Here is a 26,090-nt window from a genome sequence, read left to right as displayed (position 1 = left end):
TGTGACGCCACACTTACTCAACCTGTAGAGAACAATGACACACACTTCACTCTCAATTCAGATCAGAGTCAGATAAAGAGAAAGTTCAAACTTAAAGCACAAATTAATATTGTAGGAGCCTAAATGCAGTTAACTGATAAATAATTTTAATTTATGCGTTAAATAGTAATTTACATAATTCATTTATGTGGAGGAAATTGAAGGGAATATTTACAGTATTTACAGGTTGATGCAGTTAATATTTACAGTAATGCAAGGAGTTAATTGTGTAATTATTTAAAATGTGTGTAGATAATTTAGAGTGCATTTATATTACATTGGTGATACTTTGGGAATAGAGGACTGTTATCGCATTTTTTCCTTTAACTGCAGTACATGTACCTTTAATTATTTGGAATACTCTCGCGAGAACGGAAACGTTTTCTGAGTGAACAGTCAGGCAAGCAGAGAGTGGAACCATACAGTTTTTTTTACCTTTTTTCTCTCTCTCCCCCTTTTTTGTCGTTAATTAATCATTTTAATTTTCTGTAATATTCCTGTGCTGATGTTTTTTGTTGCTAACTGAGTAAACGGATAAATTTTTATTTTTTGGAGTGGTTCTGTGGATTTATTGATGTGGATTCTGACGAAGGGAGTGGACAAAGTGTCAAGCTAGGTCTTCATTCTGTGGAAACCTACATTTTAATTAAAAAAAAACTATTGGACTTTGGAACGGCCTGACTCGAAAACAAAGGACGGAAGGAGGAAACTTTCACGGTGAATCTGTAAGTCGTAGCTTTCCTTGCTCTGCTGTGGATCGTTAATTGAATCACGAGGAGTGCGGCTGGTTTGCGCACCGCCATAAGAGAGAAATAAATAAATAAATAAATAAATAAATAAATAAATAAATAAAAGGAAGTGGAACGCATTGTGTGCGTGTTAAGCTCACCCTATGGTTTTGACATTTGCATTAATTAAGTGTGGAAACATTCGTTTGTTATGGATGAACAAGACAGTGAAAAACGGACAGTAAAAATTACTGAGAAGGCTGTGGAAGAACACAAGTCTAGACAACTCCATGCACACAGGTATAAGTTATCCCAGCCAACGAGTATGATAAAGCATATTGAGCAATTAATGGAAGATGATGCAAACGCCGACATTATTAAAAATAAATTGCGTGTGGACTTCAGTGGTTTACAGCAAGAATTTTCCGACTTAAATTCTGGTTTGAGAAGATTTATGTCTGAAGAAGAATTCCTGGATAATCAAAAGAATTGGTTTGATCTTAAAAATAAGCCAATAAATGATTTCTTCTGGAAATGTGAGGAATGGATGAAAGATGTCATGAAACGCTCTGAGCAGGCTGAAGAGTGTGATAAACATGTAATGCCCACAGATAGTAGGTATACATCATCAAAAACCACCATGAAACGCTCAAGCAGAACCAGATCACGATGTGGAAGTGTGTCATCATCATCTTCAGTCAGAATAAAGGCAGAAATGGAGCCTGCTTCATTAAAGGCAAAGTCTGCAGCTTTAAGAGAGAAGCTAGCCATAGAAAAAGAAGCAGCAGATTGGCATGCAGAAAAAAGATGCAGGGAAGCTCAGCTGCAAGCAGAAGAAAAGCGGCGAGAGGCGGAGTTTGAGGCTGAGCAAAAAAGAATAGAGGCTGCGATAAAGGCTAGAAAGGAGATGCATGCAATGCAGACTGCTCTTGCAGAGTCAGATGCAAAAATGGAAGTTTTGCAAAAATATGAATGCACACAACCAGCCGAGAGCAGTATAGAAGCTAATGAACAGATCGCTGAAACAAAGGTGAACACCACCTACCAACCACCAACACAGCACACCCCGCCTACGTCCAACCTTGAGAACAAGGGTCAGCTAGCTAGGCCACAAAGAGCCCTGCCTGCATCGAACATGGACCTCAATGATGGACCAGTGCTTGATAGTTTATGCAAAGGCTGTCTTCTCAGCAAGTTGACGTCACTGAGTACCTTGTGAAGAATCACAAAGCCACATTACTGCCTGAGCTCACCATTCCAACATTCAAGGGTGATCCGCTTGAGTATAAATCCTTTATCAGATCTATTGAATACGGAGTTGAAGATCGCACTGGTGACAGTCGTGATCGCTTACAATTTTTGTTGCAGTACACAAGTGGACAACCACATGAGTTGGTAAAAAGCTGCATTTACATGGAACCCTCAGCAGGTTATGCTAAAGCGAAAGAAATGCTGAAGGAGTTTTATGGTGATGACTACAAGATTGCAGAAGCCTACATAAAGGAGGCTTTGGATTGGCAGACAATCAAGTCAGAAGATGGCGCTGCACTGCAGTCTTTCGCATTGTTCCTCACAGGCTGCTGCAACATAATGACTGATATAAGCTACATGGAAGACTTGGACAACACAGCTAACATAAAGGCACTGGGTAAAAAGCTGCCGTACAAACTCAAAGAAGCTTGGAGAAAGTCTGCATGCGACCTACAAAAAAAAAAAAAAAAAAAAAAAGTTCAAGGATTTTGTCGAATTTGTCAACAAGCAAGTTAGATATTTACTACACCCACTCTATGGGAACATACAAGAAACCACCACCAGGCCAAAACAACCAATACAACAGAAACCAAACCTAAAATACGCAGAGACACTCAAACCAAAGAAAGTATTCACAGCGGCCATCGTCTCCTCCCAAACTGAAAATGACAAACAACCAACGCCCAAAACACAAAATGTCTTAGTGGATGCAAACAGCAAGTCTTGTGTTTATTGCAAGGGAGAGCAACACAGTCTCACAGTCTGCAGAAAACTCAAGAGCAAGCCGCACAAAGAAAAGATTGACTTCCTGCGAAGCAAAGGTCTGTGTTTTGCATGTTTGAAACATGGTCATATGAGAAGCAGCTGTAAAGAGAAAGCTCAATGTCAAGAATGTTCTCGACTGCATCCCACACTGCTGCACATGAACACTAAAGGCTTGCGAGAAGAAGCCACAAGTAAGCATTGTGAGCAGCAATCTGTTTCAAGTGCCCTTGTACACATGAAAGAAACTTTTGCTGTCACCGGGGCCGGTAAGGAAAACTGTGCTCTTTCGATCATTCCAGTGTGTGTCAAAGCACAAAAGGGAACCAAGGCAGTGACAACGTACGTATTTTTGGATCCAGGTAGCTCAGCTACTTTTGCTACGGAGTCTTTAATAAACCAACTGAATATGAACGGACGCAATACAAGCATCTTGTTGCAAACAATGGGGAATGAATCTATTGTTAACACTTGCATTGTGAATGGAATGGAAATCAGTTGCTTGGATGGCAATCACTTTATTGAACTTTCAGAGGTGTTTTCATAGAAAAACATCCCTGTAACCAAAGACAATATTCCCCGCCAAGAGGATGTTGACAGTTGGCCTCATCTAAAGGAGGTGAAACTCCCCACTATCCAAGCAGAGGTTGGATTACTCATAGGAGCAAATGTTCCTAAGGCGATGGAGCCACTGCAGGTGGTTAGACGGCCCATACGCTGTAAGAACAATATTAGGCTGGACAGTAAATGGGCCACTCAGAGGTGGAAGCGGTATGAGGGAGACAAACACATTGACAGGAGTCACCACCAATCGTATCTCTGTAGCCAAGCTAGAAGAGCTCTGGCAACTGCAGTTCAAGCAGGACTTTCCTGATGCTGGACAAAACGAAGACATTGAAATGTCCAAAGATGATCACCAGTTTATTGACATGGTGTCTCAGTCCTCAAAACTTGTGGATGGTCATTACAGTGTTTGCCTGCCGGTGAAGAACAAGTCATTGTGCATGCCAAACAACAGATCAGTCGCAGAGCAACGTGCGTTGAACCTACGGAAAAGATTCTCCAGAGATGTCAAGTTTCATGCAGAATGCGTTGCATTTATGGATGACCTCCTCAAGAAAGGTTACGCAGTGAAGCTGGATAGCGTTGAATGTCAGTCAACTGAGGGACGAACATGGTATCTGCCTCATCACGGAGTTAGACATCCAGTTAAGCAAAAACTGCGTGTTGTTTTTGATTGTGGAGCGAGCTTTCAAGGAACATCGCTGAACCAACAGCTCCTGCAGGGACCGGACCTAACAAGCTCGCTAGTGGGGGGTCCTCTTAAGGTTCTGACAAGAGACTGTGGTGGTCATGGCTGATGTGGAGGCTATGTTCCACCAGGTCAGAGTCAGCAATGAAGACACGGATTTCTTCAGGTTTCTTTGGTGGCCCGAGGGGAACTGCGAGCAGGCACTTGTCGAACACAAGATGTTGGTCCACATCTTCGGCGCGACGTCTTCGCCAAGTGTTGTAACTTTTGTACTTCAGAAATGTGCTACAGATTTTGAGGATGAATTTGGTCAAGAAGCTGCCAAAACAGTGAAGAAAAATGTTTATGTAGACGATTGTCTTAAGTTAGTTACAGATGAAGACACAGCAATCACCCTTTGCGCTGACTTGAGGAGCATGTTGGCAAAAGGTGGATTTCGACTAACGAAATGGTCGAGTAACAATCGAAGGTTGCTCAACTCCATTCCTGAAGAGGAAAGGGCCCAGGGTTTTCAGGATTTAGACTTGGATGAAGATAACTTTCCAATAGAGAGAGCATTGGGAATCCAGTGGTGTGCCGAAACGGATAAGTTCAAGTTCAAAATCAACTTCAAAGTTCGACCACACACTAGGAGAGTCCTGCTTTCCCTCGTCTGTTCCATTTTTGATCTGAAGGGTTTTCTCGCTCCAGTGGAACTTCCTGCCAAAAGAATCTTGCAAGACTTATGCCGGCAGAAGTATAGCTGGGATGAAGACCTGCCTGATAACGTCATTAAGAGTTGGAAAAGGTGGATGTCAAGATTGCAACAGCTTGAGACCTTTGGAGTTGACAGATGTGTTAAGTCAAAGCAGTTTGGTGCGCCAGTCTTTGCACAGTTACATCATTTTGCTGATGCTAGTCAAGACGCATACGGAACAACAAGTTACCTACTGCTACGCACTGCAAGCGGTGAAGCTCAATCTACCCCTGATTATGGCAAAGGCAAGGGTTGCGCCCTTAAATTTTCCAACCATACCAAGAATGAAATTGACTGCAGCCACAGTTGCCATCAAGATGGACAAGCTTCTGAAGAAAGAGCTTGAACTGGAACTTAACGAATCAATTTTTTGGACAGATAGCATGGCTGTGCTGAAGTATTTGAACAGCGAAGGCACAATATTCAAGACTTTTGTTGCCAATAGGATCACAACAATCCTGGAACACTCTCAGACTTCACAGTGGAGATATATTAATACCAATCTGAATCCTGCTGATCATGTCTCGAGAGGACAGACTGTTGAAGCGTTCTTGAATAGTGAAAGCTGGCTTTCAGGACCAAGTTTCCTGCTCTGTGCACAAGACCAGTGGCCCAAAAATCCAGATCCTGGAATGCTGGACATTGACGACTCAGAGGTTAGAGGTTAGACTCTAGAAAGGTAGTTCAAGGTAGTTCAAGCACATGTTATTCAGACGCAAGAGCCCAAAGATGCTATGGAACAGTTGATGACCTATTACTCATCCTGGACAAAACTAAAACGCGCTGTGGCCTGGTTTCTGAAATTTAAAGATTTGCTTAAGGAACTGAAAGCAAACAGAAAGGAACCAAACTCACACGGAGAAAACAGAATTAATCAGTTCAAGAAAGCTTTCAAAGGAACACACCTAACCTGTGAAGGTTTGACTGAAGCAGAAAGCGAAATCGTGAAATACTGTCAAAAACAAAGCTTCAAAGAAGACTTGACTATGCTAAAGAAACGTCAAAGGGTAAAGAAGAGTAGTTCACTCTACAAGCTGAACCCTGTACTTCAAAACGGAGTCATGAGAGTTGGTAGAAGGATGAGCCGCGCAGCAATGCCAGAGGATTCCAAGCAGCAAGCCATCTAGTCAAAAGATTCACACATCACGATGCTTGTGCTGAAGCACATTCACAATGTTACAGCTCATGCCAGGAGAAATCATATGTTGGCACAACTGCATCAAAGATTTTGGGTCCCCGGAGCAAACGGCGCTATTAGAAAGTTCTTGTCCAAGTGCATCAGCTGTAAGAAACTACACAGAACTGCCGGTAAGCAACTCATGGCTGATCTACCAAGATGCAGGGTCCTGCCTGACAGTCCTCCATTCACAAGAGTCGGTGTTGATTACTTTGGTCCATTTCTGGTGAAAAGAGGAAGAGGGCAAATAAAGAGATACGGTGTCATCTTTACATGTCTTGCCATACGAGCCGTACATCTAGAAGTAGCATCTTCACTTGACACTGATGCATGCCTCAATGCAATTAGAAGATTTATGGCAAGAAGAGGACAAGTCAAAGAGATGTACTCTGATAATGGAACCAACTTCAGGTCGGCTGACAGTGAGTTAAAAAAAAAAAAAAAAAAAAAATATTGGAACACCAGCAAGATAGCACATAACTTGCAAGAGAAGGGAGTTCAGTGGCACTTTAATCTGCCAACTGGTTCTCACCACGGAGGAAGTTGGGAGCGGCTGATCTGCTCTGTGAGAAAAATTCTGAACATCTCAGTAAAGGAACAACTTTTGGATGAAGAAGGTCTCCATACCTTACTGTGTGAAGCTGAGGCCATCATAAACAGCAGGCCAATCACCCAGGCATCTTCAGATCTCAACGATTTAGAGGCCTTAACGCCCAACCACCTTTTGTTACTCAAGGAAGGTCAAGCCTGAGTTACCCCCAGGAGTGTTCAGCAAGGATGACCAGTATGCTAACCGCAGATGGAGGCGAGTCCAGTATCTCGCAGATGTCTTCTGGAAACGCTGGTGTAAAGAATATCTTATGCAGCTCCAAGAACGTCAACGATGGTCCACTCCTGGAAGAAGCTTCAGTGTTGGTTATGTAGTGCTGATTGTGGATGATACATCGCCCAGAAATTCATGGCCACTTGGAAGAATTGTGGAGATTTTTCCTGACAAGAAAGGCTTTGTACGTCAAGTGAAAGTCAAGACTAAGAGCAGCGAGCTTTGTCGCCCGATAACAAAGCTATGTCTTCTTCAAGGATCTGAGGACAATGTATAGCCTAAACTGTTCCAAAGGAAAGACCCTATTTCAGACAGGGCGAAGACCAAGAAGATTTCTTTAGATAGTTTGTTAGTTAGCATGTAGGCTCCATTAATTTAAGTTTTGAGTAATTGTTTCAAGGACATTGATAACAATTAGGGGCCAGTAATGTAGGAGCCTAAATGCAGTTAACTGATAAATCATTTTAATTTATGCGTTAAATAGTCATTTACATAATTCATTTATGTGGAGGAAATTGAAGGGAATATTTACAGTATTTACAGGTTGATGCAGTTAATATTTACAGTAATGCAAGGAGTTAATTGTGTAATTATTTAAAATGTGTGTGGATAATTTAGAGTGCATTTATATTACATTGGTGATACTTTGGGAATAGAGGACTGTTATCGCATTTTTTCCTTTAACTGCAGTACATGTACCTTTAATTATTTGGAATACTCTCGCGAGAACGGAAAAGTTTTGAACAGTGAACAGTCAGGCAAGCAGAGAGTGGAGCCATACAGTTTTTTTACCTTTTTTCTCTCTCGCCCCCTTTTTTGTTGTTAATTAATCATTTTAATTTTCTGTAATATTCCTGTGCTGATGTTTTTTGTTGCTAACGGAGTAAACGGATAGATTTTTATTTTTTCACGAGTGGTTCTGTGGATTTATTGATGTGGATTCTGACGAAGGGAGTGGACAAAGTGTCAAGCTAGGGCTTCATTCTGTGGAAACCTACAAATATGTTTGATTGATCATTAGATTGAGATCTAAAATGTCACAAAACATGATCATAAAACATCTAAAGTATCATTCAATCAGGAAAAAGAATCTCTTATTTGCACTATATTAAAATTAATCTTGTGCAAAATCTGCTTTAATGAATAAGACTATTCGCTACATACGTTAGTTTTACTGTTAAGCCGACTGCACACTGTGCGATTTTGGCCACGATTTGGCCGTCTGAGACAAATTTTGAAAATCCTAAAAGTTTCCTCTGATCGTAGGCCAAAACCTGAAGTGTTTGATCGTTAGATTGTCTTTTTGTTTGGAAAGATGTTTGATGTGTGTTGCTTTTTCAAATGCACATTAAAAGCGACTCAAACTCGCAGTGCTTTCAGATGGAGCAGCGTTTACTACTGATCAGAGCCGTACGTCACTGACAAGCTGCACATAATAAATAATCTCAGCTTTTGCGATTTCATAATAGCGATAAGCAAAATCGATTTCATGTTAATTGTGAAGCTCTATTTGATATGTTCACCGACAGCCAATTAATGACCGTCAAATTTTACCTCCGACGAGATTCTGAACGCAGCTCACATCACCAAACGTGTCATTGATTGATGATGTAAAACATGTTCAATCATTTACAGCTCAATAATCTGAACTCACAGCAGCAGAAAGAGGCTGAACACTTCAAATATACTTTACATTGTGATTCATGTGTGAGAGTCAAATATGATCTTACTCTAATTTCTCCAGTTTACAGTGAGGATTCTGTAGTACATCAGACAGCAGATTCACTGATTTTCCTAGTTTATTCTCAGACAGATCCAGTTCTCTCAGGTGTTCAGGGTTTGATCTCAGAGCTGAAGTCAGAGCAGCAAAACCTTCATCTGTGACATCACAATTACTCAACCTGTAGAGAACAATGACACACACTTCACTCTCAGTTCAGATCAGATCAGTTTAGCAGTGAATCCATTATTAAAGAGAAAGTTCAAACTTAAAGCACAAATTAATATGTTTGATGGATCATTAGATTGAGATCCAAAATGTCACAAAACATGATCATAAAACATCTAAAGTATCATTCAATCAGGAAAAATAACCTCTTATTTGCACTATAATAAAATTCAGTCTTGTTCAACATCTACTTTAATAAATGAGACTTTTCACAACATAGGTTAGTTTTACTCTTAAGCCGACTGCACACTGCAATTTTGGCCATGATTTGGCCGTCTGAGACAAATTTAGCAAATCCTAAAAGTTTCCTCTGATCTTAGGCCAAAACCTGAAGCGTTTGATCGTTAGTTTGATATTAGGGCTGCACGATTGATCGAAATGAAACTGCACTCAATCTGGTAAAGGCTGTGATTATTTTATGTGCAGTTTGTCAGTGAAGTATGGCTCTGTGATCGGTAGTAAATGCTGCTCGATCTGAAAGCCAGAGAGTGTCTCTCACACACACACACACACACACACACACACACACACACACACACACACAGCAGAAGAACAATAACACACAATATATAAGATGTTTGTGTGTTTGCACATAAATAATCGCAGCTTTTGCGATTTCATAATAGCGATAAGCAAAATCGATTTCAAGTTAATTGCAATTAATCGTGCAGCTCTATTTGATATGTTCATTGACAGCCGATTAATGACCATTGCGATCAAATTTTCCCTCCGACGAGATTCTGACAGTGTCTGAATATTTAACTCTCAGTCCTGCAGTGTGACTTCTACAACAACCGTCACATTGTCTTTGTTTTTCAAGACAAGCCATGACCAAAATAAACATTAGAGATTTCTGTAGTCACCATTTCAATCCCACGTGTAACAGACGTGTCATTGATTGATGATGTAAAACGTACTTTCGTAACCTCGGTTCCTTAAGAGATAAGGGAACGAGTACTGCGTTGCAAACACTATGGGAAAACTCCTTTTTCAAGAATATTGAAGCCTTTATTTTAAAACGCATTGCAGCTGCACAGCAAGAGAGCATGACAGCTCGATAGAGCAAGCTGATAGGCTGTGCTGCGGCAACTGCACGAACCTATGGCGAATCAGCAAAGGTAAACGGTCCAATCGGAGCACTTGGCACCTTGCCAACCTGAGCACACCAAAATAGGCGTGGCTTAAGAGTATAAATTCAGAGAAAATTCGCCATATGACAGGTTTAATCGACTGAAGCGAAGCACCTGATATAAGCGAAATAGCACGGCAGGCAAGGCAGTACTCGTTCCCTTATCTCTTAGGGAACCGAGGTTACGAAAGTAACCGAGTATGTTCCCTTACGAGAACGGTTCTCTTGTATTGTGTTGCAAACGCTATGGGAACCCCATTTAAAACGCTGTGTTATTCGCCGGTGACTACTCTGAATGTGTCCGGGGAGACCCGGGACTAATAACAGAGTAGTCTAATATATCATAGACCAGAATGACGGGCCTTAAATGATATACACTGTATATAGTGAAGCACAAGGGTCACTTAAGTCACACACAGGTCTGGGTCGGGAGCGCAAGGGCCCTAAATGGAGAGAATTTGTGCCTGTAAGGCAGGGACCTCTAGGTTATAGAACCTTGCAAATGTGGACGGAGCGCGAGAGCCGCACAAATGTCTTCAATGGGGATCCCGCTGGACCACGCCCACGAGGAGGCAATGCATCTTGTGGAATGAGCTCTTACACCTATGTGACACGAAAAGCCCAGAGAGGTGTAGGCCAGAGAGATGGCATCTACAATCCATCTTGACAGTGTGAGTTTCGTGACTGGCAGCCCCTCGGTGCGCCCCCCGAAAAAGACAAAGAGCTGTTCAGACTGTCTGAAAGAGGCAGAATGCTCCAGATATATTCTCAGAGCTCTGACAGGGCAGAGTGTGAGGGCATCGTTATCTTCTTCCGACACAGGAAGAGCCGATAGGGAAATAACCTGGGCTCTGAACGGAGTTGAGAGCACCTTCTGTACATATCCATGTCTTGGTTTAAGGATGACTTTGGAGTTGTTAGGCCCGAACTCAAGACAGAAAGCGCTCGTGGAGAGTGCTTGTAAGTCCCAAACTCTTTTAACTGACGCTAGTGCTAGGAGCAGAGCGGTTTTAAGAGAGAGGGATTTCAGATCAGCCGACTGAAGCGGTTCAAAGGGAGGTCCCTTAAGAGCCCGTAGAACCAGGGAAAGGTCCCAGGCCAGCACCGACGGAGGCCGTGGCGGGTTAAGTCTCCTGGCTCCTTTAAGGAAGCGAACAATGAGGTCGCTTTTACTCAAGGAAGAGCCAGCCACCGGTAGGTGAAAAGCTGCAATAGCTACCACATACACTTTGAGCGTGGAGGGGAAGCGTCCCGCATCCAACAGCTCTTGGAGAAAAGTCAGTACTTTAGCAGTTCCGAGCTAAACACCAGCTGGAGAAAACTGACCACTTGAGGTGGTAGAGGCGTCTCGTGGACGGAGCTCTAGCCTCCATTATGGTGTTTAGGACCCCTTCTGGGAGGCCCTGGGGTACCTGTTCAGGGGCGTGGACAGCTCCATCAGCACTGGGAACCAGACCTGGGTTCGCCAGAGGGGGGCTACGAGAAGGACTGCACACTTGGTGTTCCTGATCAGTTCGATGACCTTAGGGAGCATCGAGACCGGAGGAAATGCATAAAGTGGGAGGCTGGGCCAATCGTGAGCCAGCGCATCCCTGTTCTTTGAAAAGAATATTGGGCAATGAGAGTTTTCATTGATTTCAAAGATTTCCCACAACCAACGCACCGTCCGGGGATGGAGAGATCATTCTTCTGGGGGAACATTGCCCCGAGACAGCATGTCTGCTCCTGTATTCATCGTGCCCAGCACGTGATCTGCTCTGAGTGAGCGCAGGTTGGCGTAAACAGGCTAGTAAACAGGTTGCGAGACCTGAGGCCGCCCTGGCAATTTATGTAGGATACCACGGCCATGTTGTCCGTACGGACTAAGACGTGGCCTCCCGCCAGATATGGGAGGAAGGTTTTTAGGGCTAGAAAAACTGCTGTCATTTCGAGGCAGTTTATGTGTAGGTGTTTCTCCGAGCTCGACCAGAGGCCGGAGGCAGGCCTGCCCTCGTTCAGGGCTCCACAACCAAGGTTGGACGCGTCTGTTGAGATAACCCTCCTTTCTGAAACCAGACCCATGTTCACACCCTGCTGATACCAGCTGGTGTCCTTCCAGGGAACCAGAGCTCTGGTAGAGCGCTGGTTTACCCTTATATTTACGAGGCCCGAACGCCATGCATGGGCTGGAATTTGAGGCATTAGCCACAGCTGAAGGGGGCGCATATGCAGTAGGCCTAGCTGGAGTCCTGATGATGCTTAAGCCATAAGGCCCAAAACCCTTTGAAACATTCTGAGGGGTACACGGGAGCCCAGTCTGAACGACACGGCAAGCCGCTGGATTAACAGAGCCCGGCCCGGCGTGGGCCATGCTCTCATATGAACGGAGTTGAGACTGTTCCCAGGAACGTGATCCGTAGGCTGGGGGACAGAACACTCTTGGCAAATTTTACCCTGAGCCCGAGGCGTTCTAAATGGCCAAGGAGCCAGGCTTTGTGAGTATGGGACTCCGCCTCTGACTGAGTCAGTATGAGCCAGTCGTCGAGGTAGTTCAGAATACGCATTCCCCGCTGTCTCAGGGGGGAGAGAGCTGCATCATGCACTTCGTGAATGTACGAGGTGCTAGAGCCAGTCCAAATGGTAGGACTGTGTATTGATATGTCTGCCCCTCTAAGGCGAATCTCAAGAATGGCCTGTGATGGGGGTTCACTTGGATGTGAAAGTAAGCGTCTTTTAGATCTACAGAGAACAACCAGTCTCCTGGGCAGATCTGCGCCAGGATGTTTCTGGTCGTTAGCATCCTGAATGGCCGTACCATGAGGGCCTTGTTCAGGTGTCTGAGATCTAATATGGGTCTCAGGCCACCGTCTTTCTTCGGAACGAGAAAGTAACGGCTGTAGAAGCCCGACTCGATTTGTGCCAAGCCAGAGTCTGATAAGCCATTGGCTGGATCACATCTGAAGGCAAAGCACCCAGACTCGGGGGATCGACCTGACACGTGAGACTGTTGAAACAGTGTTTGAGTGTAGGGGTGCTTACATCACAGTAGGCACACACGCTACGTTTATTAACTTCCAGCGTGAGCTAGGGGAAAGTTTAAGACTGTGGAAACAGTGGTTGTGTGTAGGGGTGCATACATCACAGTAGGCACACGTGCTACATTATTAAACTTTCAATGTGAGCTGGGGAAAAATTGAGACTGTGGAAACAGTGTTTGTGTGTAGGGGTGCATTCACAGTAGGCACACGCGCTACATTTATTAAACTTCCAGCCTGAGCCAGGGGAAGATTGAAACTGTGGGAACAGTGCTTGTGTGTAGGGGTTCACACTTTTTAGTGGGCAGGCAACCTACATATGAGGCAGAAAGAAAAGAGCTCCCTTTTGTGCTTTATTTGCATCACCGTAAAACCGGCGTCTGTTTGTAGGCGAGCATGTTATGTAACAGGCCCATTGACTGCAACATCAACATTTACAGCCACCTGAGAAGAGGGGACTGGGGAATGTAGCGTATATTGCTGGGATTACATGGGGGGCGGGCTCAAGTTGAGCCCAACCAACCCCGTCTTCGGACGCTGCCAAAGAGAGTGAGTCACGCGGGGCCGGCGCGAGCTCGTTCGCTTTGCAGAAAAGATTTAGTGCAGCCGAGATTCGAACTCGGGTCTCTGGCGCGAGAATCTCAGATTCCACCACTGAGTCACAGAAGGGATGTAGATAAGCACAGGAAAATAAGTATATCTCTGTAAAATGGGGCCGGTGTGGGCTCATAAATACTCGCACTCCGCCAAGTGAAGGGGAGGGTGCGAGGGCCGGATTCGCTTTCTGTACGTAAGAAAGCTGGCCGCAAGCTCAGAGAAAAGAACAGCATAATTTTCAACTGCTGCCAGAGCTGGGATTCGAACACGGGTCTCTGGCGCGAAAGATTTAGATTTCACCACTGAGCCACAAGGGGAAATTACATAAGCTTCGAGTTAGAGTGAGCATAGAAGAGAGCGTCATGTTTTGTGTCGGCGTTTGTTTGCAGGTGCGCATGCTTTATAACAGGCTCATTTGCTGCAATATTGGCATTTCCAGCCGCCCGAGCTAAGGTGGGGACTGGGAAATGTGTGAGAAATGACGGTTGGTCCGGCCTCGGGACTAAAACACTCTTTTCCTCCTTTCACCAGCGAATGACGCAGATTTGAAACTCACTCAGTGTCCATTCTAGGTCATGCAGAAAGACCCAGCTCGTTGACAGCGCGAGTGTTGATGTAGCGAGAGCGAGCCTGGATCGAAGCACTGAGACCGGCATGCTGTCACAGAAACGGCAGCTGCCTGTAGTGAGTGCTGCCTCGGCGTGCTCAGGACCGAGGCAGACGGGGAGTGGCATTTGTAACAACGTGCTCTGCTCTTTTAGATGGAAAATACTTTTTAAAGGATATACTCGTCGGATGCCACAGGGAAACGATCAGCTGGCGAGATGATGCCGGCGCTGAAGCTGTTCCACTGAAGGGCTGTTCCACGACGAGAAGGCTTCTTTTCCGGAGAGGTTAGCGAAAACGAGGTTAGAAACAGCTTGAGCTGAAGGAGATAAATCTGTCATATGGCGAATTTTCTCTGAATTTATACTCTTCAGCCACGCCTATTTTGGCGCGCTCAGGTTGGCAAGGAGCCAAGCCCTCCGATTGGACCGTTTACCTTTGCTGATTCGCCATAGGTTCGTGCAGTTGCTGCAGCACAGCCTATCAGCTCGCTCTATCGAGCGGTCATGCTCTCATGCTGTGCAGCTGCAATGCATTTTAAAATAAAGGCTTCAATATTCTCGAGAAAGGAGTTTTCCCATAGCGTTTGCAACGCAGTACGAGAGAACCGTTCTCGTAAGGGAACATGTGTTCAATCATTTACAGCTCAATAATCTGAACTCACAGCAGCAGAAAGAGGCTGAACACTTCAAATATACTTTACATTGTGATTCATGTGTGAGAGTCAAATATGATCTTACCACAGTTTCTCCAGTTTACAGTGAGGATTCTGTAGTACATCAGACAGCAGATTCACTGATTTTCCTATTTTATTCCCAGACAGATCCAGATCTCTCATGTGTTCAGGGTTTGATCTCAGAGCTGAAGTCAGAGCAGCAAAACCTTCATCTGTGAGATCACAATTACTCAACCTGTAGAGAACAATGACACACACTTCACTCTCTCAGTTCAGATCAGATCAGTTTAGCAGCGAATCCATTATTAAAGAGAAAGTTCAAACTTAAAGCACAAATGAATATGTTTGATGGATCATTAGATTGAGATCTAAAATGTAAAAAAACATGATCATAAAACATCTAAAGTATCATTCAATCAGGAAAAAGAATCTCTTATTTGCACTATATTAAAATATAAAAATTCAGTCTTATGTCAAATCTGCTTTAATAAATGAGACTATTCACAACATAGGTTAGTTTTACTGTTAAGCCGACTGCAAACTGTGATTTTGGCCACGATTTGGCCGTCTGAGATCAATTTTGCAAATCCTAAAAGTTTCCTCTGATCTTAGGCCAAAACCTGAAGTGTTTGATCGGTAGTTTGATATTAGGGCTGCACGATTGATCGAAATGAAACCGCACTCAATCTGGTAAAGGCTGCGATTATTTTATGTGCAGTTTGTCAGTGAAGTACGGCTCTGTGATCGGTAGTAAATGCTGCTCGATCTGAAAGCCAGAGGGTGTCACACACACACACACACACACACACACACACACACACACACACACACACACACACACACACACACACACACACACACACACACACACACACACACACACAATATTCCAGGAAATCCCTATGGGCATCATACTATCAGTAGCTGAATAAACAGAAGACTGAAACGCTTTGACTTATTAAATGTTGTCTTTTGTTGGACAAGAGGTTCATAAATGCTTCTCATGTTTGGAAAGATGTTTGATGTGAGTTTCTTTTTCAAATGCACATTAAAAGCGACTCAAACTCGCAGTGCTTTCAGATGGAGCAGCGTTTACTACTGATCAGAGCTGTACGTCACTGACAAGCTGCACATAATAAATAATCTCAGCTTTTGCGATTTCATAATAGTGATAAGCAAAATCGACTTCATGTTAATTGCGATTAATTGTGCAGCTCTATTTGATATGTTCACCGACAGCCGATTAATGACCGTCAAATTTTACCTCCGACGAGATTCTGGCAGTGTCTGAAGATTTGACTCTCAGTCCTGCAGTGTGACTTCTCCTACGACAACCGTCACATTGTCTTCATTTTTCAAGACAAGCCATGACCAAAATAAACATTAGAGATTTCTGTAGCCACCATTTCAATCCCGCATGTAACGCAGCTCACATCACCAAACGTGTCATTGATTGATGATGTAAAATGTGTTCAATCATTTACAGCTCAATAATCTGAACTCACAGCAGCAGAAAGAGGCTGAACACTTCAAATATACTTTACATTGTGATTCATGTGTGAGAGTCAAATATGATCTTACTCTAATTTCTCCAGTTTACAGTGAGGATTCTGTAGTACATCAGACAGCAGATTCACTGATTTTCCTATTTTATTCTCAGACAGATCCAGTTTTCTCAGGTGTTCAGGGTTTGATCTCAGAGCTGAAGTCAGAGCAGCAAAACCTTTATCTGTGACGCCACAATAACTCAACCTGTAGAGAACAATGACACACACTTCACTCTCAGTTCAGATCAGATCAGTTTAGCAGTGAATCCATTATTAAAGAGAAAGTTCAAACTTAAAGCACAAATTAATGTTTGATGGATCATTAGATTGAGATCTAAAATGTCACAAAACATGATCATAAAACATCTAAAGTATCATTCAATCAGGAAAAATAATCTCTTATTTGCACTATAATAAAATTCAGTCTTGTGTTCAGTCTGCTTTAATAAATGACACTATTCACAACATAGGCTAGTTTTACAGTTACTTACTTAATCTGTACTATGTAATATGTATGGAGTGTCAATGTGAGTGTGTTTTCATTTTACAAAATTAAAAACAATACTTTAGAAAGTGTCAATGCAGAAAGATTAACAAAATTAACAGTAAGAATGAATCCAGCATGTTCTTCATTTCTCAGTTCTGACTGTGTTGAGCTCGAGTCTGTTTAAAGTAAAGAGACTGAAATGTTGATTGTGTGTGAAAGTGTGTATTTCAGTGTGACTCTCAGTCCTGCAGTTTCATGTTATTGAGGATCAGCTCATGTGTTCAATCATTTACAGCTCAATAATCTGAACTCACAGCAGCAGAAAGAGGCTGAACACTTCAAATATACTTTACATTGTGATTCATGTGTGAGAGTCAAATATGATCTTACTCTAATTTCTCCAGTTTACAGTGAGGATTCTGTAGTACATCAGACAGCAGATTCACTGATTTTCCTATTTTATTCCATGACAGACTCAGTACTCTCAGGTGTTCAGGGTTTGATCTCAGAGCTGAAGTCAGAGCAGCACAACCTTCATCTGTGACGCCACACTTACTCAACCTGTAGAGAACAATGACACACACTTCACTCTCTCAGTTCAGATCAGATCAGTTTAGCAGTGAATCCATTATTAAAGAGAAAGTTCAAACTTAAAGCATAAGTTAATATATTTGATGGATCATTAGATTGAGATCTAAAATTTCACAAAACATGATCATAAAACATCTAAAGTATCATTCAATCAGGAAAAATAATCTTATTTTGCTTTAATAAATTACACTATTCAAAATGGAGGCTAGTTTCACTGTTACTTACTAGATCTGTACTATGTAATATATATGGAGTGTCAATTTGAGTGTGTGTGAGTGTGTTTTCATTTGACAAAATTAAAAATAATCCTTTAGAAAGTGTCAATGCAGAAAGATGAACATAATTAACAGTAAGAATGAATCCAGCATGTTCTTCATTTCTCAGTTCTGACTGTGTTGAGCTCGAGTCTGTTTTAAGTCTAGAGACTGAAATATTGATTGTGTGTGAAAGTGTGTATTTCAGTGTGACTCTCAGTCCTGCAGTTTCATGTTATTGAGGATCAGCTCATGTGTTCAGTCATTTACAGCTCAATAATCTGAACTCACAGCAGCAGAAAGAGGCAGAACACTTCAAATATACTTTACATTGTGATTCATGTGTGAGAGTCAAATATGATCTTACTCCAATTTCTCCAGTTTACAGTGAGGATTCTGTAGTACATCAGACAGCAGATTCACTGATTTTCCTATTTTATTCCCAGACAGATCCAGTTCTCTCAGGTGTTCAGGGTTTGATCTCAGAGCTGAAGTCAGAGCAGCAAAACCTTCATCTGTGACGCCACACTTAATCAACCTGAAGAGAACAATGACACACACTTCACTCTCTCAGTTCAGATCAGATCAGTTTAGCAGTGAATCCATTATTAAAGAGAAAGTTCAAACTTAAAGCACAAATTAATATGTTTGAGGGATCATTAGATTGAGATCTAAAATTTCACAAAACATGATAAAACATCTAAAGTATCATTCAATCAGGAAAAATAATCTCTGTAACGCAGTTCAGATGGGATGAAGGAGGCGGGAACCAGCAAACATTTAAAGACTTTAATGACAAAATAAATCAACAACAAAACGAAAGTAAAAGACAGCAGCCCCTCACAGATGACGGCTGTCAGAAAATAAAACAAAGACCACAACATAAGTCCAGGCCTGTCCTCTCTCGCTCTTCACTGTCGTCACTCCTCCGTGAGAGATACGAGACCGGTGCGTCGCTCATCAGTAATCACGCCACCGGCCTCGTGCTGCTCTCTCACGGCCCTCCGCCTCGTCCTACTCGCCACAATCTCTTATTTGCACTATATTAAAATTCAGTCTTGTGCAAAATCTGCATTAATAAACGACACTATTCACAACATAGGTTAGTTTTACTGTTACTTATGTAATATGTATGGAGTTTCAATTAGTCTGTGTTTTCATTTTACAAAATTAAAAACAATACTTTAGAAAGTGTCAATGCAGAAAGATGAACATAATAGGCCCTTTTCACAATGACGTCAGAAAACTTCCGCTTTTCCGCAAAGCAGGGTATACGTACATCCGTTTTAACTTGCGCGCGCTGGTTAACGTTACTTCAGGAGAATACAAAAGGTGATAACTAAAAACACGAAAGGTTAAGTTTAAAATAATAATGTTGACGTATTTAGCGTTATTGGTTCTTATATTTAGGGTATTTTGATAACGTTAATGACAATTTCCAGTAACTTATAGCATTCTTTAAAGTGTAACTGTCGTGGAGGGGAAAGTTAGACTAGCTAGCAACAAGATAAATCGCGGTCAGCCTGTGTTGCCACAAGTTTACTAACAAGTGTTCAATTTTTATCAAAGCTAAATGTCAAACCATTTCCATAATGCTGATGTGATTTATCATTCATTTCTTCCTGTTTTCATTTTTCAACAGTTTCCCATCCAATAAGCATGGCATTTTCCTCATGGACCTGTGACAACGCCCTCTCACTGTCACCTCATCGACAACTACATTCGAAACTATTCCAATGCAATGTTTTGGTGAAAGGGCACAACATTAACCATGAATGCGTTACTGATTTATATCTAACAATACACAATCTATAGCTAAGTAATAATATCAGTAATAAACATGACTGCAACAAGAGTTTGCAGGTCTGTATTACAGCAAATTAATCAAGAATATGGACTTCACTGCAGAAGAAAAAGCTAACTAGCAGCTACCGTAATCCTAACTCCTCTGCTAACGCAAGTTGGGCGGGACAATACAAAATGATTACCTTCATAAGCAAACAAGTACTGCTCAATGAAGAATTTGTATCCTTTATCAAGTCTGGAACGTGTGGTGAGTGAAAACTTGTCTGCAAGACTATGTACATCATCCAGATGTATTTCTAGCAGGTGTTGAAGAGTTAACTCCATAGTGTACCGTTATGCTGGCGGCGGAACTAAACATACACTGCTTTGAGTCAGAACGGAAGTTGCGTGACGTCTTGTGAAAAGGGCCTATTAACAGTAAGAATGAATCCAGCATGTTCTTCATTTCTCAGTTCTGTGTGTTGAGCTCGAGTCTGTTTAAAGTCAAGAGACTGAAATGTTGATTGTGTGTGAAAGTGTGTATTTCAGTGTGACTCTCAGTCCTGCAGTTTCATGTTATTGAGGATCAGCTCATGTGTTCAATCATTTACAGCTCAATAATCTGAACTCACAACAGCAGAAAGAGGCTGAACACTTCAAATATACTTTACATTGTGATTCATGTGTGAGAGTCAAATATGATTTTACCACAGTTTCTCCAGTTTACAGTGAGGATTCTGTAGTACATCAGACAGCAGATTCACTGATTTTCCTATTTTATTCCCAGACAGATTCAGTTCTCTCAGGTGTTCAGGGTTTGATCTCAGAGCTGAAGTCAGAGCAGCAAAACCTTCATCTGTGACGCCACAATTACTCAACCTGTAGAGAGATGAAAATCAAATAGCATAATTTAAACACTATCAAATGGCTTTCCAACAAATTTCAATTCCAATATAATTTAACAATGTAAAATTCTTGTCCAAGGTTCATGGTCAAATGCTTCTATTTACAAAGTGTTTTTGCAGCGGTAAGAACTGTAGCCAATCACAGGCATGTTTGCTGATCTCTTTTTTGTTCAGTGCCGAGTTCTTCACGCTCGCGAATCCTCTCACTAACAAAATGACAGATTTTCTTTATGCAGTGTAGACAACTTTATTGTTTATAATGGAACTTTGTGAGATTGTGAACTGAGATGAGTGACAGCTTTATAATGATTGTAAAGGCTATACATTTTCTTGCTGCTGAGGACCAATGGCCAATTACACGCTGCAAAACAGATTAATAGATAAACATTCATATCAATATATTTTTGAAATTTCTGTAATTGACAAAAGTAATGACTTGGAAATAATTTTAAATGTCTCATTGTACATTGCTGTTCTTGTTATGTAAGAGTCGTTGCTACACATTAAATCTGCACTTTACTAGAGAACCGTCACTAATGTCACAAACTCAGTGATTTGATTCTTAACTGTCAATCTCACAGTAAAATTTAAATGTGAAGTTTTAGTAAACTTTCAGCTAAACATCAAGTAATGTTTAATTGTCCATCTAATTGTAAAATTTAAATGTATGACTCTGCTGTGTAAACCATACATCGAATGTTTTTAGGAGATTTGAGCTACTTGATAAATGAGCTGTTTCTCCAGTTGTTTGCTTGGTCTTAATTTCTTTTATCATTTCTTTTAAATATTTAAATTCCTTCTTTATGTGCAAGAACATTCAACTAGTAAACCTGAATTATTTATTCATACACACATTTTCTGACTTTGTTTGTAATTCCTGAAGGAATTTTACATTGTCACGGTTTAAGAAACACATCAAATACTGACCACTGAACTCTAGACAACATCTGCAGCACTGAAGATTTATGAACTGTTATTTCCTGATGTTTTAACAGTGAACTGATTGTTCTGATTGATACTTACTGAACTGATCTGGATTCTTTAATCACAGGAAGAAGCTTCTGAAGAACATTTAGTTGTTCAGTTTTATTGTCTCTTCCAACAAAATCATTAATATCAAACTTGTCCAGCTTCTCCTCTGATGTCAACAACACAAAGACTACAGCTGACCACTGAGATGAAGAGAGTTTGGCTTTCTTTATTCTCCCAGATGTCAGATACTGTTGTATTTCCTCCACTAGTGAACGATCACCCAGTTCATTCAGACAGTGGAACAAATTGATGGATTTCTCTGGAGAGTCAATGGTCCTGATTTTCTTCTTGATATACTCAACTGTTTCCTCATTGCTGTCAGATGTTCTTGTCTGTTTCATTAGTCTTTGTAGGAGAATCTGATGAGACTCCACTGACAGACCCAGAAGAAACCGCAGGAAAAGATCCAGATGTCCATTTTTACTCTGTAGAGCCTCATTCACAGCTCTCTGATGCAGCGCAGATAATGAAACATGTTCTTCTGGTGAACTGAGCTGAAACAAGTCCTTCATTTTAGACAGCAATCTCTGTTTGGTGATTTGGTCAAACACATTTGTGTTGTTGTTTATATAGTCGAGATGCACATATAGAGCCGCTAGATGTTCCTGAACGCTCAGATGAACAAAGCAGAAGACTTTCCCCTGATACCAGCCAAACTCCTCTCTGAAGATCTGAGTGCACAATCCTGAGTAAACTGATGCTTCTGTCACATCAATGCCACACTCTCTCAGGTCTTCCTCATAGAAGATCACATTGCCTTTCACAAGCTGCTGAAAAGCCAGTTTCCCCAGTTTGAGGATCATGTCTTCATCTGTCACGTTCTTCTCATAGTCCTTCTCATGTTTGATGTTGGTCTGAAGGATCAGGAAGTGTGTGTACATCTGAGTGAGAGTCTTGGGAATCTCTCCACTCTCTGCTTCGCTCAACATCTTCTCCAGAACAGTGGCTGAGATCCAGCAGAACACTGGGATGTGGCACATGATGAAGAGGCTCCTTGATGACTTCAGGTGTGTGATGATTGTATTGGCCAGACTCTGATCACTGACTCTCTTCCTGAAGTATTCCTCCTTCTGTGGATCATTGAAGCCTCGTACCTCTGTCACTCGATGGACACACTCAGAGGGGACGAGATCGGCTGCTGCTGGTCTGGAGGTGATCCAGATGAGAGCAGAGGGAAGCAGATTCCCCACAATGAGGTTCGTCAGCAACACGTCCAGAGATTTCTTTTTGTTTGCATCTTGTAAAGTCTCTTTCTTTTTAAAATGTAAGGGAAGACGACACTCGTCCAGACCATCAAAGATGAACAACACTTTATATTTGTCTTTGGATATTTCCATTTCTTTAGTTTCAGGGAAAAAGATATGAAGAAGATCTGAAAGACTGAGCGTTTCGTCCTTCATCAGATTGATCTCTCTGAAAGGAAGTGGAAATATGAGCTGGACGTCCTGATTCTCTTTCTCTTCAGCCCAGTCCAGGATGAACTTCTGCACAGAGACTGTTTTTCCAATGCCAGCGACTCCCTTTGTCAGCACAGTTCTGATGGGTTTGTCTTGTCCAGATAAAGGTCTAAAGATGTCATTGCATTTGATCGGTATGTCCTCTGTTGCTGCTCTCCTGGATTGTGTCTCAATCTGTCTCACCTCATGTTCATTACTGATCTCTCCACTCTCACTCTCTGTGATGTAGAGCTCTGTGTAAATCTCATTCAGGAGTGTTGGGTTTCCCTGCTGTGCCATTCCCTCATACAGACACTCAAACCTCTTCATCAGACTTGATCTAAACCTATTGAGGACTTCATGGCTGTAAAAATTAAAATACCACAATATTAAATAAACACAATGTCTTTTTTTAATCATATATTTTGTTGAAATGTAATACCTGAGATCAGTCTGTGTATCTCCACGCTTAAAATCTACTGGCTGAATAATAGAGCCGTCACTCCTCATAGACACACAGCTGGGCTCTGGGTCTGATCTCTTCTGATGAACTGAACTATAACAGAGTTCAAAGTTAAACATATATGCCATATTCAACATATTACATTTCCATTTATCAATAAAACAATCACTGTTTATGTTTATTTAATTTACACTATTACAAAAATTGTACTTTGAAATGAATTATTTCACAGATGTCTGTCTGTGTGAGCAACACTATATTGTATGCATTAAAATATTACATTAAAACATTCTTCTTGTACATTGTTTATATCTTGTAGAATATATTACTGATAATGTTCTGATCATATAAAATACCATAGGCCTACTATAATCATATTTTTATAGAAATGTAATACCTGAGATCATGTTGTGTATCTTCACTCTTAAAATATAATGGATGACCCATAGACCTGTCACTCCTCATAGACACACAGCTGGGCTTTGGTTCTGATCTCTTCTGATGAACTGAACTAGAACAAAAAATTATAATTAATGGTGATAATATTTTAATATAAGTTGTTAAAAGGTATTTGAATTTGAATTTTTTTATTCAATAAAATTAAAGTTTTTAACTTTATAAAAACATCTTCTTTATAATTTAAAGATTATTTAATCTGGAGTTTATTCAAAATACCTGCATCCTGGATAAAAATCTTCATTTCTGGATGTTTGAGATTCATCCATGATGAAGCTGAACAGTTGAAACAGAATCTGATCTTCACCACTGACTCTGAATGGAAATGACAAACAATAATTCAGCTGAACGGGACCTGAGATTCAATGTTAGTCGTATACTTACACAAATGCTAAATAAACCACAAACAACACGAAACAATGAAACCATGTTTTGCTCTGAAATGAAACACATGAAATAACTAATATAGCCTATTATTTAGGGGAAATAGGCTATATTTGGCCTAAATGCGGAAGTCACCTGTAAAACGTCTCGAGACCTGAACACTCACCTTGATCAACGTTTGATCACATTCAGATTCACAAAATCCACCGCCGTTTCTATCAAGTTACACGTAAATTCGTGTCTTAGCTTTTGTGAAGGTTTCCATTAAACACTTTGCATTTGATACTCATTATAGAATCGATTCTGGCTTTTAAATGGCGAAACATCAACTCTGATCATTTACTTTTTATTTGTTCCGCGCAAAACAATATCTTGTCCGGTTCGTGAACGAATCGTTCTTTTGAACCGATTCTTTTTAGTGAACCGGTCGAACCAGTAAGCTACATCAAATCGGACTGAATCGTTCGTAACAGTACGCGTCTTGAGTAAGCGCTGATCCACAAGTTAACGTTACTTGAGTTACTCACTTTCGGACATGCCTGACAGTCCCTCCGACTCGAAATAAAACAATATCCCGGAATATATTTTACTCCAGTAACTCTTCACTGAACTGAGGCAAGCATGTTGTGCTGAGAGAACTGAGGCATGTTGTGCTGAGAGAACTGATGAGCACGAGCAGCTATTGATCATGGCTGTGCTGTCCTTTTTAAAAACTGTTTCAGGAATTTGCAACGCTGATGTCCAGCAATCTACACTTGCCAGAGAGTCCGACTACACCTTATTTCCTGGTATGTAAACATTAAAGGGGTAGCCAAGTTTAAACCTAAAATGAAAAGCCATCATTTACTCACTCCACTGCAAAATATATTTTTCTTAATTAGTGTTTTTTTCTTGTTTCCAGTCCAGATATATAAAATTCTTACATGAAGAAGCATTTAATAGACAAGTAAAAATTGTCTTGTTTTCTGAAAGAATATGTCAAAATTTAGTGAGTTTATGCTTAAAACAAGCAAAATAATATGGCAGTGCGTTTTAACGTTCTAACCCTAATCAATTTTAATTTTTAGGTGAAAATTTTAATTTCAGTGCAATCGTAAACATTTTGATATGGTTATACAAAGCATCCCTTCTGCCTTCCTTTTGATGGCAAAAAATGCACTACCTAATTTGCTCAACCCTCCTCTTCTCCCATCATTGATGATTGCTGGTCATCAGTTCTGTAGTAGGACTTTGCAAAACAGAGTGTTCCGTGATCTCTTTACTCTGACATTATACCCAATGCAATATAGTCGAAATGCAGCTTCTCTTATCTTCAATCATTCTTCTCTGAAGAAACTGCGCACATATTTTTTAAAGTTACCTTTATCACCAAAAGTTAAAGAGCTTCACTTCAAAGTCATGAATGACATTTACCCTTCAAGAGAGCTCCTCTCACGTAGATTTAACTTTGATCTAACCAACTGTATATTTTGTGATGAGGAAATAGAGACCATGGATCATTTGTTTTTCTTTTGCCCTTATAGTAACACTTTTTGGTGTGACATGTATGATTGGCTGGAGCCTTATCTCCAGGATCTCTCCAGTTTCACCAGGGATAATATCACATTTGGAATTATATTGAAGGACAAAAACTGTGAACTGCTTCTAAACACTTTAATTATCTCAGGTAAATTTTTCATCCACAAATGTAAATGGATAAAAACACAGCCTCTTTTTTCTGTCTTCAAAAGAGAATTTGCATTGTACTACAAGTCCCTGTTGTTCATGAAGAAGAAAACAGCAAAAAAACTTCTTAATCTTATCGATGCCTTAAAATTAATTGAAACCCCTTAAACTGTTGTTTTATTTTATTTTCCTTTGTCATTTTATATATATATATATATATTTTTTTTTTACTTATGTTTAATTTCCTCTTCCTAAGTTGTATATTATTTTGCGTGCTCCGTTTCCTGTTAGAAATTGTATTTTTGTGCATTCTGACTTAGCCAGTTATTGTTGTAAATTTTGTGCAT

At 41.0% G+C, this 26,090-nt stretch overlaps 1 protein-coding gene across 1 annotated transcript in view; it reads right to left on the bottom strand.

The window, feature by feature from the left end:
• LOC311296905 (NACHT, LRR and PYD domains-containing protein 3-like) overlaps positions 1-24,498 on the bottom strand; it is a gene marked incomplete at its 3' end in the record, with an annotated part of 39,601 nt that extends 15,103 nt beyond the window's left edge. The window contains exons 1-9 of the mRNA XM_084418889.1: positions 24,245-24,498; positions 23,914-24,009; positions 23,636-23,749; positions 21,331-23,331; positions 20,111-20,281; positions 17,985-18,155; positions 17,163-17,333; positions 16,320-16,490; positions 14,803-14,973 (exon numbers count right to left, since the gene is read on the bottom strand). Of these exons, the coding sequence (XP_084275015.1) occupies positions 14,803-14,973; positions 16,320-16,490; positions 17,163-17,333; positions 17,985-18,155; positions 20,111-20,281; positions 21,331-23,331; positions 23,636-23,749; positions 23,914-23,963 (3,020 nt within the window). The 5' untranslated portion in view covers positions 23,964-24,009; positions 24,245-24,498. The remainder of the gene's footprint in view (positions 1-14,802; positions 14,974-16,319; positions 16,491-17,162; positions 17,334-17,984; positions 18,156-20,110; positions 20,282-21,330; positions 23,332-23,635; positions 23,750-23,913; positions 24,010-24,244) is intronic.
• Between the last annotated feature and the right edge of the window lie 1,592 nt (positions 24,499-26,090).

The sequence above is a fragment of the Rutilus rutilus genome (assembly GCF_951802725.1).
Source record: "Rutilus rutilus genome assembly, chromosome: 9".
NCBI lineage: Eukaryota > Metazoa > Chordata > Actinopteri > Cypriniformes > Leuciscidae > Rutilus > Rutilus rutilus.
The sequence above is the reverse complement of the archived record's forward strand: the minus strand, read 5'-3'. Positions and strand labels throughout refer to the sequence as shown.